At 36.1% G+C, this 19,311-nt stretch overlaps 1 protein-coding gene across 1 annotated transcript in view; it reads left to right on the plus strand.

Moving 5' to 3' along the window:
* LRRK2 (leucine rich repeat kinase 2) overlaps window positions 1-19,311 on the plus strand; it is a 143,917-nt gene that overhangs the window by 111,800 nt on the left and 12,806 nt on the right. Inside the window, exons 41-44 of the mRNA XM_090273021.1 lie at window positions 7,640-7,800; window positions 12,851-13,021; window positions 14,861-14,961; window positions 17,620-17,814. Of these exons, the coding sequence (XP_090129147.1) occupies window positions 7,640-7,800; window positions 12,851-13,021; window positions 14,861-14,961; window positions 17,620-17,814 (628 nt within the window). The remainder of the gene's footprint in view (window positions 1-7,639; window positions 7,801-12,850; window positions 13,022-14,860; window positions 14,962-17,619; window positions 17,815-19,311) is intronic.

The raw sequence follows: 19,311 nt of genomic DNA on the forward strand, positions 1-19,311 counted from the left end.
TCTTTTCTCTCAGAACACCCCACATTCAGTCCTTCGGCAGATGTTTTCAGTGCTGCCACCAGAATAGATCTTGCTGCAGCTCATTCTCCCAACTTCTCCCCACCACCTGTTCCAAGCCTCTGTCATCTCTCCTTCCCCGAATGGCCTCGCTGCTTGCACTTCGGCCTCACAGAGTTTTTCTCCACACAGAGTGGTTTTTCTACCAGGAGGTTGCATGAAGTCAATCTCTTGTTTTGAGCCCTCACTTTCTGGTCACTGTGCTCAGGCCCTCGCCTCCCTGAGGTTTCTTGAAATGCCATAGGCTTTATACCAGCTCTTCTCTCCTTCTCTCCACTAGAGAGGATGTCCCTTACCACCTGTGTCTCTTTAGTACCTATACCACTTATGGTGGACTGCTGTTTTTTTATACTTTTATTTTTAAAAATGTTTATTGTCTGTCAGTCTTAGCCACTAGAGTCTTAAGTGTCACAAGAGCAGGCACTTATCATCTCATTCACTGTTGCATCCCCAACAGGTACAACATTGTAAATATGTGTTGACATTGAGGAGAAAGGGAGAGAGGAGGGAGGGAGGAAAACAGGGCCTGGCCATAGTTGCCGCGCAGTGGATGCAAATTCCCTGCTCTTCCCTCCCTTCTGAAATAATACCGTGTCTATTCCTTTCCGGCAGTATCCAGAAATGTAAATGGAGTGGACATGAAGGAAAACAAATAAACACTGCTCACGAACAAACCAAATCAATAACATAGAGAATATAATAAGTGCATAAAATAAGTAGATTTCCCTTCCTGAAAGAGTCCAGAAACTACTGTAAAACATACGGACTATTAAATGAAAAAGGAATGCAGATTTGGGTCTGGGGTGAGATATCTGCTTTTGAACACCAGGGGGAACCTCGTGTTAAATTAATCTAGATAAAGTGCAATTCGGTCTCTTATATTTTAGGGCTATCTCAGTCACTTGGCTTAATTTAATTTACTCCACATGCTAGTTTTTTTCCTAATTCCTGCACATAATCCCCAAACTGCTCATTTATATAATGGAGAGCTGTCTTTTTTTGCCACTGAAAGACCTCATCTCTAAAATAACTTATTCTGGTTCTCTGAGACCTTACTTTAAAAAACAAACCCAGCAGTTTCTAATGAAGTAAATGAAATCTAAGCATATTTTCTTATAATTTGCGTGATTTGCTCTCATCATAAATTATCAAGACAGCTTTCTGGATCTTGTGCCCAAGAGGGTAGTAGATTTCAGTAGCTATCAATCTTCCACTAGCACTAAGTACAACTCAGCGTTACGGTTTGTCTTCCCAAACATATTTTAGCATAGACCTATAACTACAGAAGTACAAAGAAGCAATAAAATCACACTCCTTTGGAGTCCCTGAAGAGGTGGAGCTATTTTGAGTGACATACAAGAACTTCATTTTTTTTTACCTTTACTTTTTAAATTGTTTATATATATAAATATATAAATTGTTTATATATATAGATATATATTTATTTATTTTAAAATAAATTAGACTATTAAAATTAAAAACCTGTGTTTCTTTTTTTAAATTATATTTTATTGACGATGCTATTACAGTTGTCCTGATTTTCCCCCTTGTCTCCTTCCACCCAGCCCCCCTACCAGCCTCTCAGGCAATTCCCCCACCATTGTTCATGTCCATGGGTCATGTGTATAAATTCTTTGGCTACTCCATTTTCTATACTTTACTTCCCCATGGCTATTCTGTAGCTACCTATTTGTACTAACACTTTTTTAAAAAGTATATTTTATTGCTAATGGTGTTACAGTTATCCCAATGTTTTCTCCTTTGTCCCCTTCTGCCAAGTACTCTCCTTCCCTCCAGCAATGCCCCCACTTAGTTCATGTCCATGTGTCATGCATATAAGTTTTTTAGCTTCTCCATTTCCTATACTATTATTATCACCCACCTTTCTATTTTGTTCCAACCAATTATGCTTCTTGATCTCTGCACCATTTCCCCATTCTCCCCATCCCTCCTCTTCCCCCTCCCAGCTGATAACCATCCAAATGATTTCCATACCTATGATTCTGTTCCTGTTTTGGTTGTTTGCTTAGTTTGTTTTTATTTTTTAGATTCAGTTGTTGATAGTTGTGAGTTTCTTGTCATTTTAATGTTCATAGTTTTGATGATCTTCTTTTTCTTAAATAAGTCCCTTTAAAATTTCACATAATAATGATTTGGTGATGATTAATTCCTTTAGCTTTACCTTGTCTGGAAAGCACTTTCTCTGTCCTTCCATTCCAAATGATAGCTTTGCTGGATAGAGTGATTTAGGTTGTAGGTCCTTGCTGTTCATTACTTTGAATATTTCTTACCAGCCCCTTCTTACCTGCAACGTTTCTTTTCAGAAATCAGCTGATAGTCTTATGAGTACTGCTTTGTAGATGACTCTCTGCTTTTCTTTTGCTGCTTTTAGAATTCACTCTTTATCTTTAATCTTTGGCATTTTAATTATGATATATCTTGGTTTTATCCTCTTTGGGTATAGCTTGTTTGGAACTCTCTGCGATTCCTGGACTTGTATGTCTATTTCCTTTGCAAATTAGGGAAATTTCCTTTCATTATTTTTTCAAATAAGTTTTCAATTTCTTGCTCTTCCTCTTCTCCTTCTGGCACCCCTATGATTGAGATATTGGTACATTTGAAGTTGTCTCAGAAGTTTCTTAGTCTCTCTTCATTTTTTACAATTCTTGTTTCTTCTTTCTGTTCTGGTTGACTATTTATTTCTTTTTTTTTTGTTCCAAATCTTTTATTTGAATCCCAGCTTCCTGCCCTTCACTGTTGGTTCCCTATATATTTTTCCTTATTTCACTTCATGTAACCTTCATTTCTTCCTTGAAATTTTTGCCTTACTCAGTGAGTTCTCTGAGCATCTCGATCACCAGTGTTTTGAACTCTGCATCTGATAGGTTGGCTTTCTCAATTTCTTTTAGTTATTTTTCTGGAATTTTGGTCTGTTCTTTCATTTGGGTCATATTTATTTGCCTCCTCAATTTGGCAGCCATCCTGTGCTTATTTCTGTGTATTAGGTAGAGCTACTTTTACTTCCTATCTTAATAGTATGGACTATTAAGTCCATGAAAATTGTGTGGGGTGAAAATTGTGTGGGATGGAGCCTTAGGTAATCATGAGGGTGGAATCACCTGCTTCACCACTTTGTGGCTCTGTGTGTGATGTGGGGCTCAGAGAGGGGACATTGCCACTGCCTAGCATCTGGCTATTTGCCCGGCACTTGCCCCATTTCCAGCCACTTCATGTACTTACCATATGCGATTGGTGCCCTTCCAGCTTCTCTCTGTGGTTTTGCATACATTTTAAGACCATGTGGGCCCTTTATGTGGTGAAATCCAGCAGTTTCTTCTGCCACCCCAACCCCCACTGGTTTTTAAAGCCAGAGGTAATAGGGGTTTATTTTCCTGGTGCTGGAACCCTGGGCTCTGCAGGTTGGCCTGGGGCTAGGATTGCTTGCTCCCAGGTATTCTTCCTGACTTTTATCTACTACATGTGAATGTGGAATTGTCCATTCCACTGCCACTGCTGCCATTTCTCTGCACCACATCGCCTCTTTGCCCCATCTCTGTGACTCTGCCCCTCCTAGCCATCTGGATGAATGTGGCTTCTTTAAATCATTGGTTGTCAGACTTTCATACAGCTTAATTTTCTGATGGTTCTGGATGTTATTTATTTATTTATTTATTTATTTATTTATTTGAGATCTGGTTGTAATTCTTTCTATGGCTGCATGAGGAGATAAAGTGTCTTTACCCATACTCTTCATCTTGATGGGAAGTCATATAACTTAAATTTTTTATTTATTTATTTAGTTGTTTGTTTATTTATTTTATTTTTAGAGAGAGGGGAAAGGAGAAAGAGAGGGAGAGAAACATCACTGTGTGGTTGGTTGCCTCTCACTCGCGCCCCCAAATGGGTACCAGATGTGCAACCTAGTCATGTGCCCTGACTGGGAATTGAACCAGCGACACTTGGCTCGCAGGCCGATGCTCAATCCACTGAGCCACAGCAGCCAGGGCTTTTTTTGATTTATTTATTGTTCTTCTATTATAGTTGTCTCACTTTTCCCTCCATTGCTCCCCCCTACCCAGCCCACCCCTTCTCCTACAGTTAATCCCCACCTCATTGTCCATGTCCATGGGTCATTTATATTAGTTCCTTTACTAGACCCTTCTTCTACTTACCCCTCTTCTCTCCCTCTCCCCTACCCCCTTGTCACTGTTCGTCTACCCCTTGCTTACATGCCTCTGGTTCAATTTTGCTCTTTTGTTTGTGTTGTTCATTAGTTTCCTGTATTAGGTAATATCATATGGTATTTTTCTTTTATTGCCTGGCTTATTTCGCTAAGCATAATTCTCTCTAGTTCCATCCATGTTGTTGCAAATGGTAGAAGTTCCTTCTTTCTTTCTCCTATGTAGTACTCCATTGTGTAAATGTACCACAGTTTTTTAATCCACTCATCTACAGATGGGCACTTAGGCTGTTTCCAGCACTTGGCTATTGTGAATAGCACTGCTATGAATATAGGAGTGCATAAGTCCTTTTGAATTGGAGTTTCAGCATTCTTTGGGTGTAATCCTAACAAGGGAAGCACTGGTTCAAAAGGCAGTTCCATTTTTAGTTTTTTGAGGAAATTCCATACTGTTTTCCATAGTGGCTGCACCACTCTGCATTCCCACCAACAGTGCACTAGGGTTCCCATTTCTCCACATCCTCGCCAGCACTTGTTGTTTGTTGATTTGCTGATGATGGCCATTCTGACCGGCGTGAGGTGGTATCTCATTGTGATTTTTATTTGTATCTCTCTGATGGCTAGTGACTGTTTCAAAGTCTTGCCTTCAACTATTAGCTTACATCTTTAATTCAGCCTGCTCCTTTGAGCTCTTTATCATAATTCTCAACTACCATTGAAGATATAGTCACGTATTTTCCATAAATTTCTATGTTTTAATATATTGAAAATTGAATTTACTTTCTTTGCTACTTCCTCTTCCCATCAATCTGTTCTTTCTCTTGTATCTTCTACTTACCAACAAACATGTGGTCACATCCAGACCAAGTCTCTCACCAAAAAGTAAATATATATTTGTCCACCAGATTTTGTCCTAAATATTTGACATTATTTTTTAATTGATTCATTTATTTTTATGCCACTACTGCTGCCTTGGTCCAGTGTCTCCAGGAAGTTATCAGAATGTTCCTTCTAAAATAAAACGTTAATTACGCTTGAACTTTCCTGGTAGTTTCAGGTTATCTACAAAGTATATACAAATTCCTTGGCATAGCATCAAAACTCATTAAGTATGCCATTTTCCCATTTTTCTGCCTCTATAGCCCCCTGCCCTCACTATACATTTCTAACCACGCTGAAGGACTTGGCATTTCATTGACATTCATGCCTATCTTTGCATTTGTCATTCTTCTCTTTCCACAAATTTGTCTGCCTAGAGAATTCATTTTCCTCTAGATTTCACTCATATACCATCTCTTCAATGGAGTTCATCTGCACCATAAACAGTTGGCCTCTGTGCCACATTTCCTGAGTCCACTCCATGAAAGAGTTGTATTAGGTGCTGAAGAGGGAAAAGTAGAGATTGTATGGCTCTTAATCAGTTTAAAAATTCAGAGTATAGTGGAAGAGTCTGCTTTGCTTATCTTTACCTACTGTTTTCTCTCTCTGGCTTCCCTAGCATTGTACTCACCACATTTCTGCAACCTTGTTAGAGCTCCTGTTTCTCCTTGTAGACTGTGACCCCTCAAGATATACTAATGGTAATCGTGATTAATGAATGACTGTGTTTAGACTAGTTTCTAAAATAAAGTATTCAATAATGCTCATTGTCACATAATGCATAAATTGTGGTTGAAATATTTTCAGTAAGGCAAGATTTTCAATATTTCAAAAGCTGTTTTGCTATTCTATTAAAAATTATTAAAACTCTATTTTTAAGGTTCAGTTCTATAATTGAACATTTTAATTTACCCAGATAACCTTTCCTTGCCACTGACATTATCTAAATTAAGTTTAACTACTTTTTAACCTCTGTGAAGTATTCTTGAAGAATCTATATTCTGTAAATATTCTGTAAGAGGCATACATTATAAAGGATTTGGATGCTATTCAATTATGCATGACTTAGCTTTAACTTTTTTCATCTTAATCTCCCAGCTTTCTCTTCAACAGGGCAAGAGTGACTAATGGCCTTTCATTAAGCCCTTAGTAAATTTTTCTTTCAAGCCTATTACTTATTGTTAAGGTCAACTTTGTTAGTACATTTATCTTATTTTTTCAGCCAAAAATATGTATACCCAAGTGAATAGGCCTACTGTCAACCTTTCTAACTATATCCTGGAAGAGAAAGAATCTACTGCATTAATTGATGCAATTAAATGATGGATACACTCTAGGCTGTCATGCAATGGAAATTTAAGGCTATTGCTGCCACTCTGTTCCTCCCAATCCCTGTGGCAGTGATTGATATTAGACAATGGAGTAAATATTTTTGATAGAATGTGATTCTAAACCCAAACCACGAACAAATAATTTAACTTGACCTCTATTAAGATCTGTGAAAAATTGTTCTTGCAATGTAGGTCATGATATACTTATAAGATTACATGGAGAGTGATATCAAATGTGACATTATAGAACAGGGAAGACAGAGTTGGAGAACATCTGAATTTTGTGGATGTGCAAGGAAAGGCAATGATAGACGTACTTTAGTAGCTGAAGCATAGTAGTAACCCTTTGGCCATGTTTCCAGAATAGGCAAGACCTGGTTGAGATTAAAATTTTATTTTTTTTTAATATTAACTAGTTTTGAATCTTTATCATCAATATCCAACTCTAGTTGCCTATGGTCGAATAGATCACTCTAAAAGGAAAGACTCTAATTTCACCTAAAGTCATCTTTCCCAAGAAAATTCCAAAATGTTATCTGTCAACCTTAATTTATAATAGAATCAGGTGTAAAGTAAGTTACACCTTCAAAAGTATATAATATTAATAGCTAGAAAAGTCTTATTTTGAATTATTATTATTGAAAAGCAGAAAATATGTTTCAAAAATGAGGAAGCATTTTAGTCAGAAAAAATAAATATCAGAAGAGAAATGGGATGTAAAAATATGAGATAAACTTCTATCTGGTTTTATGAAAATCTAAACTATTAAGTAAATGGGAGTTTTAATATCCTATCAACTCTTATTAAATATATTTACATTTTAAACTAATTAAAATACTCATATGATCATTGAGGGAATTCAGAATTCCTTTTAGGTAATTATTAAAGTATACTCAACAGAAGTCTCAAAAGTTGGTACTTTGTTTGAAGTAGTTGTTCCTTATGTATCAATCACTCACTTACCAGGATTGACCTGTTTTGATTTTGTTGTTGCTGTTGTTGTTAAACAATAAGCTTTTGCTTTGTACCATGGTATTGTACTTCCTTCTACAATCTCTTCACTTAGAGGGCCAAACTTAGCCCAGGATTTTTAATGTTCAGCATAATGGATATCCACGTTTAAGGAAATGGTGGTGAAACGTACAATAATGTAATCACATTTTAGTAAGATGACCTGTGTCTTTTCTGGCAGATACCTCCACTCGGCCATGATTATATACCGTGATTTGAAGCCCCACAACGTACTGCTTTTCACCCTGTATCCCAATGCTGCCATCATTGCAAAGATTGCTGACTACGGGATTGCTCAGTACTGTTGCAGAATGGGCATAAAAACATCAGAAGGCACACCAGGTAAGTGATAGGTTTCTCTGAATATTCCCTCTTCAATATAGATAACCAGTGCCTTCAGTTATGAGAGGAGATTGAGGAGAACAGTTAAGCCTAACTCACTGTGTTCAGATACCATACCTATTGTGTGACTAGCTGTGACCAGTACATTGTCATTTTGATTGTTGTATTCTGTAAGGCAAAACAAAAAAATTAATTTATGTAATTTCCCAGCGGAGGTGGGGGGAGAGAACATTTTTGTCAAGTTATATTTTAAAAGTTGGACTTTTAAAATGTTTGCATACACCAGAGGTGGTAAAAAGGAATGGCAAATGTTTGAATCTGGGTACTGTTGACACCTAGCTAAAAATGAGGCAGACCTAGTTTAGGTTCACAAACCCTTTTTTCATAACTCTGAAACAGTTCAGTTATTGGCAGAGACCACAGTGCAGTGCCTGTCTACTTTTTAAAAGGTAAATATGGGATGGATGCTTTCAACTTGAAATAGCTTAGAGACCTTTAACTTTAACTCAGACAAGTGGATATATTATATCCTGTTGGGGGTGACAGTTAATTCTGGGTCCTGTGACAGTCGCATTGTTGACTGAGATGGATGCTGACTGATGGCTTCAACTCATCCATAGAAATACAACAGTCTTTGGCTAAACAAAAATGCTAGTCTCCGTTACACTATCATCTGATAGAGCTGATGAAACATGTTCTGCTCATACTTCTCTGAGGGTAAAAAAGAAAGAAAATATATGTTTCTGTGCACTATGAGTTATGTAATAAGACCTAGTTTATAAATTTCTCATACTTTTGATCTATGGATGTTTTCCTAATACATTCATAGCATTTGTTAAATCAAGCTTATCTGAAAAATTATTTTTAAAATTTTTAGGAAATGATTTGTATTTTCTCATTTACTTTAACATAATTGTTATGATAATTCTCCAAGGAAAAATTATACTTATTTTTAATTACTTATTCATGCATTTGGCAATAATTAATTGAAGTTTACCAAAAACCAAACTGGTGCTGCTACTTAATAGCTGTTTTATATTCATCAAGATTCACTTTCTGGGGCTCAGTTTTCCTTTCTGTAAATTGCAATGAGGAAAATATGCCTAGCTCATGGGATTGTTTAAGGGTAAAATGAAATAATCCATATAAATAGCATAGAGCAAGGATTGGCATATTGCAATTGCCCTAAGTATGTTAACAATTACTCTAGTGGTAAATTTCAGAAATGTGTGTGAATAAATGTAAATTTTTACCCTCCAGAAGCATATATTCTGCCAGGAGAATTAAAGCTGGAAACAAATAATCATAAAGCATCATGTCAGTTTCAGTAGGAGATGTAGTTCAAGGTGTAGTGATAGTCCCAAGGATCAAGTGATTCTGCGCTGTAAGTCGTCAGGACTTCCTTCATAGAGAAGGTGACTCTGGAATTATATCTTAAAAATAAGCTAGAGGCTTGAAAAAAAAAAAAAAGAAAAGAAAAAAAGAGTGGGAGGAGACATTCCAGGCAAAAGGTAATAACATATAAAATGACTTGTCTTATTTAGATAACTGTGGGAAATTTGGTATGGGTTAAGTGATAGATGGAAGACAGTTATTTAGTTAAGTGGTTTTCAATTTTGACTATATACGGATAACATGTAGAGCTTTAAAAAATGTATTCACTGGGTTGGTATCCTTTACAGTTCTATTTTATTAGGTGTGAGCAGAAACTCTCATTTTGGCCCTATGTTAGAAGTTCCTGAGAGTAAATAAATATGAATAGAGTTTAGACATATTCAGATTTATAAAAGCAATGTCAATGATTTCCCATTGATCCTTTTCAGTGGTGCATATTCTAGGCACAGTAGTGGATTTTGAAGTTACTGAGATAGATATGCTTTAGTGAACCCTTGGCTGTATGGAATATATTAAACATGGGCTATAGAGTCAGACTGTCTGCGTTTGAATCCTTGCTCTACCACTTACTAGCTGAGACTAGAGAAATTACCTAACTTCTCTCCTGGGTTATGCAATAGAACATAACAATAGCATTTGTCTTAGGGGGTTGTTGTGAAAATTAAACGAGAAATTCATTGGTGTTTAACACACCACTGGCACATTCCTAGCTACTTTTGCTTTCTTGGATTCTGCTTTGTCTTCTTAGTTCATGGAGAGAGGGTGGGCGTGGCTCTGTTTGTGTTTTCCTTCCTGGTACTGTGGACTAGAAGCTGGGGGCACTCACAGGATCTACCTTGTTTGTTTGCGCTCTCTCAGGGTCACTGTTCTGTCCTCCCCCTGTCCAATGTTACATATGTTTTGTCTGTTTTTTTCACTGTTTTATGCGGGATTATAAATCTAGGCCAATGTTATGCCATCTTAGCTAGAATTGGAGTGACACATTTAAATAAATGACAACAATATACATTTAGGATTTCAGTTAGCATTTTAGTCTCCAAGGGCCATTGGTGCTGAACAGGGTATCTGTACAGTGTGTTAGTGTGGTGCACAAGCACCACAATCATTTCAATGTTAGATCATATATCTTGTGGCAATATTGTCCCTTTGTAAAGATGCAGGAAGTGTTCCTAGTTCTAGTCTTTCCCAATGGCATGTAATATTAAAAGTGTTTATTTTCATCCAAAATTAAAATCAGTGGTGACTATAGTGAATAGATGAAAGTTTATTCTCCCTATTACTACTATAATAACAAGTATAGTTAACTATAAGATAAAAATTTTACAGGAACTTAATTGCTGTTTCAAGAAAGTTCTCAGTAATAAGGATACATGTATTAGGGACCTATTTTAGAACTACCTTAATAACTTACACAATCCTTTAGCTTATGGATTGAGAATGTTATGGCTATGTAGGCAAATGTTTTTATTCTGAGGAAATACATTGTATCTGAAACTTAATATAATATGTTAAATATTATATATAATTTATATAATGTTATATGGCATATAATACAGATATATGTTTTATGTTACATATAATATGTTATCTGTCCCCCTGGCTGGTTTGGCTCAGTGGATTGAGTGTCGGCCTGCGAGCTAAGTGTCGCTGGTTCAATCTTCCAGTCAGGGCACATCAGAGAAGGAAAACTCTGACTCCAAAAAACCTCCGCTGCCTTGCGGCATACCTCTTCAGGGGAAAGGCTAAGGGAGTAAACCCCGACAGAAAATCCGGAGTCGGAGTCCCTAAGGCGGTTTGACGTTGTAGTCAACACCGGCAACTCCTGCGGCGCACCTGAAGCCAAGCTGTATTGACTCCGTCTTTCCCTTGGATCCTTCAGCTGCGAAGAGAGGGGGGGTCTGCTGCATGGGCAACAGCAGACCCTCCATATCACCCTGCCCAGGCTCTGTAGCTTCAGCTTCACTGGAGAGGACACTCCAGCGTCATCGCAAGATGTCGATTCAACACGGGAGGAGACAGATACCGTGTCACTCCCGAGTCGGACTGCACAGCCATTCTCGGCGGTGCAGATAGACTCTTAAGAAGCTACACCATCGTCTCTCGAGACGGACGGCTGCCGACGATGAATATGTTATCTGTGTATGTACTGATACACATGCACATGTACACACACACCCAGAGACAGAGAGAGAGAAAGGGAAAACTGTGAAGAAATGGCAACAGTAAGTATGTGTTTATGTGTATGTGAAGAAAGAGAAAGAGAGTGAACAAATGGGGCACATGTTAGCTAGAAACTGTTAACGATGAGTGCAGTAGGTGCTATCTATCATGCTCAACTTTGACACATCCATCCTTTGACTCTTCATGACCTTACATCCTGGTAAAGGACCCCTGAACTTCATCTTGCTGGCAAGCTCTTTGTCAAATAGAACTGTTCCCAGATTTAATCATTCACTCATTGAAGGTCACGAGTTAATATTTTATTATGTTGTCCTGGCTGTATACTTAAACTCTATAACAATTATATATGTTCATTGTGGAAAATTCAGAAGTATTAAAATAAAATAAAAGTGAATCATAATTTCAGCATGTGGGAATGACCGTTGTTACATTTGATGTATTTCTTGTTGTATTTAATTGTGTACATTCTCATCAACTTTTTATTTTGAAAATGTTTAAGCCTATATAAAAGTTGAAAGAATGGTACAATATACACCCATCTACCCTACAACCTCACTCTCTGTGTATGTGCATATGAGTTTTGCAATTAAGTACATTATACTATGTCACCTCTGAACATATAGAATAAGGATATTTGTTTACATAATCACAATACCATCATCACAGCTAAGAAAGTTAATTTAGTTGATTTTTATTACATATTTGATAGACTTTGTTTTCTCAGAATTACATCCTACATTTTCATTTACATTATAGCATGTCATCTTAAAATTATTTTTAAGTCATATGGTATACATTTTTTAACAAGTCTTTTATGATTGGAATTCTTTAGATTGTTGATATTTTGACTCTTATGAATATTGTTGAAATTACTTTTTTTCTGAAGAATTTAAAAGCAATTTATTTCTGTTATGTATTGAAAGGTTTTATTTCCCTTTAAAAAATTCTCAGACTTGGACTATCACCTGAGAAAGAAGGATTTTACTTGTTTTAGACCTGGTTTTGTTTTTATTTTTCTATTGGGTAGAAGGAGCAGAGTAACAAGTTCTCAAAATAAAGAGGGCATTGGAATTTTAGCCAAGTTGAAGTCTCTTGAAGTCTAGAAATCTCCTTCCTGACCCTTCGTCTGTTTGAAACACTTCCCTGGGAATAGTTATTACTAGGAATGAGAAAAAAAAATATGACAGTTTTTTTCCCAATTATAATATGTTTCATTTCTTTAATTTTTAACACTACTTAATAATTTATTATTGAATTTTTACCCTTATTATTCTTCAGGTTCGACCTTGGGATGAAATGTCTTGGGACAGGGCTGTTAATTGCTTGATTAAGGTGTCTCCTTACAGAGATGACATGGCCTAGTTTAGAATTCATCTCTTAGACTCTTCTTTAGCATATTTGTTGAACTATATATTTCCTTAGGTATATGAGCTCTGGTTTGAGCATACTTATTAATATATCTGTTTACTTGCAGGGTTTCGTGCACCTGAAGTTGCTAGGGGAAATGTAATTTATAACCAACAGGCTGATGTTTATTCATTTGGTTTACTACTGTATGACATTTTGACAACTGGAGGTAGAATAGCAGAAGGTTTGAAGTTTCCAAATGAATTTGATGAATTGGCAATACAAGGAAAATTACCAGGTATGATTTACTGATTTACAATAGATTTTTAAAAATATCAACAGCTTCATTTTTAAGTTATTTAATTGTAGCTGTATGCTTAATTCATTTCACAGGTGATAATTTTTTGTGTAGTGCATGAATATTTGTAAATACTGTGACACATAAATAAAAATCACATGAAGTAAGGTAGCAGTTTTAGGCCTTTTTAAAACCCCAAATTAATATTTCTATATTTGGTTTGTATTTAGAAGAATACTCAGAAAAGAATATTGCCATTAAAACTTCAAGTTTAGTGACTTCTGTTCACATAAAAAGTTGCTGTGTGCCCATTTGCCTGGAATGTTTTTATTTTCTTGGAGTGAAATAATTTATATGCAGGAATGTAAGATTTAGTAGTAAATATTTATTAGAATTAGTACATGTGTATTTAATGAGTTCAAATCTCATTTGGAATGGTTGTTCACGCTTTTAAGAAATTCTAGGACATTGTCCTTCATTCCTTAACTATTAATTCAGTTCCCAGGACAAAGTACTCTCTTAAATATATTTAGTTGTTTCTCATATTTTCTGCTTTTCTTTTCCTCTCATTTAAGAAATATTTTTGAGTGTACAGTATGCACTATGCACAGGGATATAGCTTTAACTGTCTCCTTTTGGGGGAGTTTAAAGATTCTCAGCAAAAGAAAATTTATTCTCATTTAGATAAACTTTAGACAGTCTGGGTCATCTCCCTTATTTACCAGTTGGCTTTCCAGTGAAAGTTTTTAGGTTTCTGTTCTACCTCAGCCAGAAGAGTGGCATATCTCTTACAGAAAACGAACATATACAATTTGACCATGGGGACATGAGGATTAGTAGTCAAATAAAAATACTTTCATGGAAGTCTTAATTATTATATGAACAAAAGTGTTTTCAGAGTCTATTTGAAATGCAGGAATGGGATGAAAATATATGAGATCTGTCCAGAAAGTATCCAGTCACACACTATGAAAAATAGACACATTTATTGAAGAAGACACAAGAAACATTGTACATAGGACAATGCTGCCTTAGTCCCCTTCAAAGTAGGCACCCCGGGACCTCACACAGTTCTCCCAATCACCATCAACTGCCCTGTCACAGTTTCTTGAACCTCATGGACGGTCTGAAATCTCTTCCCTTTCAAAGGTGATTTTAGTTTTGGGAAAAGCTAGAAGTCTCAGGGCCCCAAATATGGGCTGTAGGGGGCTGAATCACCTGGCTAATTTGATGTTTCACCAAAAAACTCAGCACCAGATGTGATGCATAAGCATGCGTGGTGTTGTGTTGAAGCTGCCAATCATCAGCCGCCCATAGCTGCAGCCTCTGAATCATTCCAATAATTTCCACAGAGGAATGTTCAAGCAAAACACGAAATTTGATGCAGGTTCATTGCTCTACTTGCTTAGTCAATTTGAACATGACAACCACACAGTACACATGCACACTCAAGGGTGTCTACTGCCCCTGCTGACAAGTACAGTGAGGTCATCATTGTTCACGCATGCACATTCCAGTCCACTCTCCTTGGCTGCCAGGTTACATTGATGTTGTGCAAACTGTTTTTGTTATATTAACAATGGCTGGACTTTTTCTGCTCAGACTTTGTATTATTTTATTCAATTTGTATTAGTGTCTTTTTCTTTACCATAAAATTCAAATCTTTTTAGATGTCTCAAGTAAAGATAATGTTAACAAAATTAACTTTTTTGATAAATAGCTTTGTAATTAATATAAGATCATAGAGATCAGTGTTGTGCAATATCTGGGTCTTTTATATACATATAGAGGAAATAAAATAATTGTTCTAGTGTTCTAGCATGTTTTTGAATATTTTAGATCCAGTTAAAGAATATGGTTGTGCCCCATGGCCTATGGTTGAGAAGTTAATTGGAAGGTGTTTAAAAGAAAATCCTCAAGAAAGACCTACTTCTGCACAGGTATTATTATAATCAGAATTTATCAATATTTTGTACAGAACAGCAAGTATAAGTATATGCACATATATATAAAATACTATATAGAAATATAAGTGAACATATATACAGTTCAGAACAGTTATAAAGCAAACTCTTATGTCCTCCACCACCCTAGACCCACAGTAAGAGAACATTACCACTACTCCCAAAGCCCCCATGTGCCTCTTCCTAATTGTGTCACTCTCCCTGTTGATGTAGCCACTTTCCTGGTTTTTGTGATAATTATTGCTTTTCTTTTCTTTATGATTTTGCCATTCAGTTTAGTTTCCTGTAGTTACAGTTTATTTATTTATTTGTTTATTTAAAGATTTTATTTACTTATTTTTAGAGAGCGGGGAAGGGAGGCAGAAAGAGAGGGAGAGAAACATGGATGTGTGGTTGCCTCTCATGTACCCCAACTGGGGAACTGGCCCACAACTCAGGCATGTGCCCAGACTGGGAATTGAACCACTGAGCCTTTGGTTCACAACCTGGCACTCAATCCACAGAGCCACACCAGCCAGGGCTACAGTTACGGAATCATAACAATGTACTTTTCTGAGGTTTTTTAGTGTTCTAACATTACTGTGCAGGCTTCATTCAGGTTGTTGAACATAGCTGTTAGTTATTTTCACTGCTATTACAGTCCACTGTTTGAGTGTACAGCAATGTATTTACTCGTCATCATGTCCATGGGTACTGGTACTGTTCCCAGTTTCTTGCTATTACAAACAGTGCAGATTGTATGAAAATTGCTTTTCTGGTATTTACCTAGAATCTGAATTGTAGAATCATAGGATATGTGAGTATCCAAATTGTTTTCTGAAGAAATTTAACAGCTTAACACTTTCATCACCTACATTATGGTAGCTATTTCTCTGTGTCTTTTCTCTAAATTTTCAGATTCTCTGGCTTTTAAATTTTTTTCAAATAAGTTCATACATGTATATTGATTTACATTTTTTCTAATTATGATTTACATTTTTTCTAATTACTAATAAATATGAGCGTCTTTTTATGTGTTCATTGCTCATATGTGTTTCCTCTTCTTGGAAATGCCTTTCCTTTTGTCCATTTTTATAGATTATTTGCATTCAAATGCAATAAGAAAAAAAGATTCTATAGGTAGTATATACAAATTCTTTGCTGATTATATATGTTGCAAATTTCTTTTCCCAATTTGTGATCTTTTTGTTTCCTATAGGTTGCCTTTTGATGAGTAGAGTTTCTTAATTTTAATAGACATTAATTTAAATTTCTATTTATGACTATTACTCCTGGATCCTATTTTAAGAAATCCTTATCTTTTCTAGAGTCACAAAAATATTTACCTATTGTTTCTTAAAAAAACTTAAAAATTTTGCTTTTGATGTTTAAATGCGTAGTCCATCTGGAATTGACATTTTTACTGAATTCAGTATCTTTTTTTTCTTTATGCATAAACAGTTCTTGCAGCTTCACCAATGAAATAGTTTCTTCATTTTTTTCCCATTGAATTTTTTCCACATTTACTCTGCAATTTTTCAAAGATTTGTGTGCATATCAACATATACATTCTCTTCCATTGGTCAACTTAAGTATTCTTCCTCCAATGCTATCCTGTTTTAACTCCTGTAGCTTTATAGTAGTCTTCTTTCCCCACTTAATTTTCTCCTTGAGGAGTGCCTTTGCTATTCTTGCATTTAATTTTTAAACTTTAAAATAACCCTGTCAACTTTTATGAAAAATCCTTGTTGTGCTTGGGATTGGACTTGCATTAAGCCTGTGGACAATTTGGGGAGGATTATATTCTTATGATATTAAGCCTTTCTGTTTTTTGATTTGCTTACCACTGGTCTTAATCACACAGATGTTATCATAGTGAAATTTCCACAGCTTAATTATTGTTTTACTTTTTTCTCCCTTTTATTTTCAGTTATACTTTGCCTGTATTGTATATATTATATAACAACCTTAGATTTTGTTTTTAGTACATGACATTATTAAAAAACAGTTTGACATTTAATCTTTAAAATACAGTGGATACCAAGCAAGATGGGTAAACTCATCATCTTCGTCAGATGGGGTACTGAGATAGTAAGGAACTTGCTCAGATATCATTCCTGTTTCCTTACTCCTGATTCTGTTTTCCTACAGAGGTTCTACACTGTCCCGCTAGTTCTTTAGTGCTTGAAGGAAAAACATAAAAACCAAATCTGGAGGTGATTTGTGAATTTTGTTACCAAAGATCACATTTTATTTCCCGTTCAGCTCATGGAAGGTCTCTTGCATTGTTGGCCCAAGTGTTCATCTTCCACGTGATGTGTCTCTCTGTAGTATATAACTGAGTGGCCCTGCTAAATGTCTGCATGGGCACTTTTCAGACATTCCTTTCTTTTCAAGTTACAAAACATATCATATATACCAAAAGAGTATATATTATGCATAGTTCTAATTAAATATTATTTTAATGAACTTTTATCTATCATTTTGGATTGTTAACCTTATTGCTCTGGGTAGGTCACAGTTTAGGTAACAGGTTTTGGTTTTTCTTGATAGAGGTATAACATTTAGTTCTACATTCTGCACCAGAATATGATCTTTCAAAAGGACATGTGTTAACTTGATGTGTGCTGTTTTGTTATTTTTAAATTTTCTCAGGTCTTTGACATTTTGAATTCAGCTGAGTTAATCTGCCTGATGAGACATATACCAGTACCTAAAAACTTCATTGTTGAATGCATGGTTGCTACAAATCCTAACAGCAGAAACGCAGGTGTCTGGCTGGGCTGTGGGAACAGAGATCAAGGGCAGCTCTCCCTTCTTGACTTAACCACCAAAAGGCTCACTTCCGAGGTAAATTCAAATTCTCTTTAAATTAGAGGTACTCTAGAAAACTCATTTCTGTGGATTATTATTTTTAAAATTGTATTTTTCAATTATAGTTTGCTTTTAAAATTTTGTATTAATTTCAGGTGTACAGTATAGTGGTTAGATAATTTTAAAGCATATTACTAGTTAAAAAGTTATGTAGGAAGAAAATAAGAGCTAATTTAGGAGTATTATTAAATTGGCTTTCTGTTAGAACAAGAGTGTTCATATGAAATCAAGTAGTATGTGTCTTGTTTTAAAATAGCAGTATGTGTATATCTTAGGTCAGAATCTCTAGAAACAGACTGAGACAGAAAATCTATACATGTGATTTAAGTAAAACTTTTCAGGAAGTACAGGAAGCCAGAAAGAGCAGGGGGGAAAGCTCATTAAAAGCATAGTCTCTGAGGAAGTCTAGCTTCAGCCTTTCTCTGTGTAAGACTCTGGAGTGTGAACAGCAGCCCAGATTTATCCCTTCACCAGGCAAGGGGGCCAGTCTTTCATTCCCACACATCAGCTGGTCACTGGCTGCCATCTGCCCAGGGAGACGGGTGGTGTAACCTCCCTGCCATTTCTGGATGAGCCAGCTCCCATTAGCTGAGGTCAGTTCTGTTGTGAAGGGTGCAGCTCTGAGCTGTTGGTGGCCATCCCTCAGTACTGCGGTGGGCACGCGCACCTAACTGATAGAAGGGCTCTGGGTACAACTTCTGCAAGATGGATTAATAAATTGTATTGGCAAATATAACATAAATTTCTAGATTTGAAAAATAACCTAATATTTTGACTATTGCCTTGAAATACATGTTGTGCCAAAACATTCTTGAGGTTGAAAGATCCTCTTATATTGCTTTGATAGAGTGGGAAATGATAATTAGAAATAACTTTCAATTTTTTAGTTGAATTTATTGGGGCAACATTGGTAATTAAAATTATATAGGTTTCAAGTGTATGATTCTATAATAAATTGTGTGTTCACCACCCCAAGTCAAGTCTCCTTCCATCGTCATGTATCCCCTCTCTAACCTCTTCTACCTACCTCCCCACCCCTTCCCCTCTGGTAATCACCATGTTGTCTGTGTCTATGTTTTTTTTTTTTTTTTTTTTGCTTAATCTCTTCACCTTTTTCACCAAGCTCCACAACCTCCCTTCCCCCCTCATAGCTATTAATCTGCTCTGTATCTATGAGTTTCCTTATTTTGTTTGTTAGTTTACTTTGTTCATTAGATTCCACATGAGTGAGATCATATAGTTTTGCCTTTCTCTGACTGGCTTATTTCACTTGGCACAATGCTCTCCAGGTCCATCCATGTTGTCACAAAGGGTAAGATTTCCTTCTTTTTTATGGCTGAGTAGTATTCCATCGTGTAAATGTACCACAGCTTTTTATCTGCTCATCTACTGATAACCACTTGGGCTGCTTCCAAATCTTGGCTATTGTAGATAGTGCTGCAGTAAACATAGGGGTGCATATATTCTTTCAAA

This window comes from Furipterus horrens, unplaced genomic scaffold, assembly GCF_987537825.1.
Source record: "Furipterus horrens unplaced genomic scaffold, mFurHor1.1.pri manual_scaffold_4, whole genome shotgun sequence".
In the NCBI taxonomy this organism is placed as follows: Eukaryota; Metazoa; Chordata; class Mammalia; order Chiroptera; family Furipteridae; genus Furipterus; species Furipterus horrens.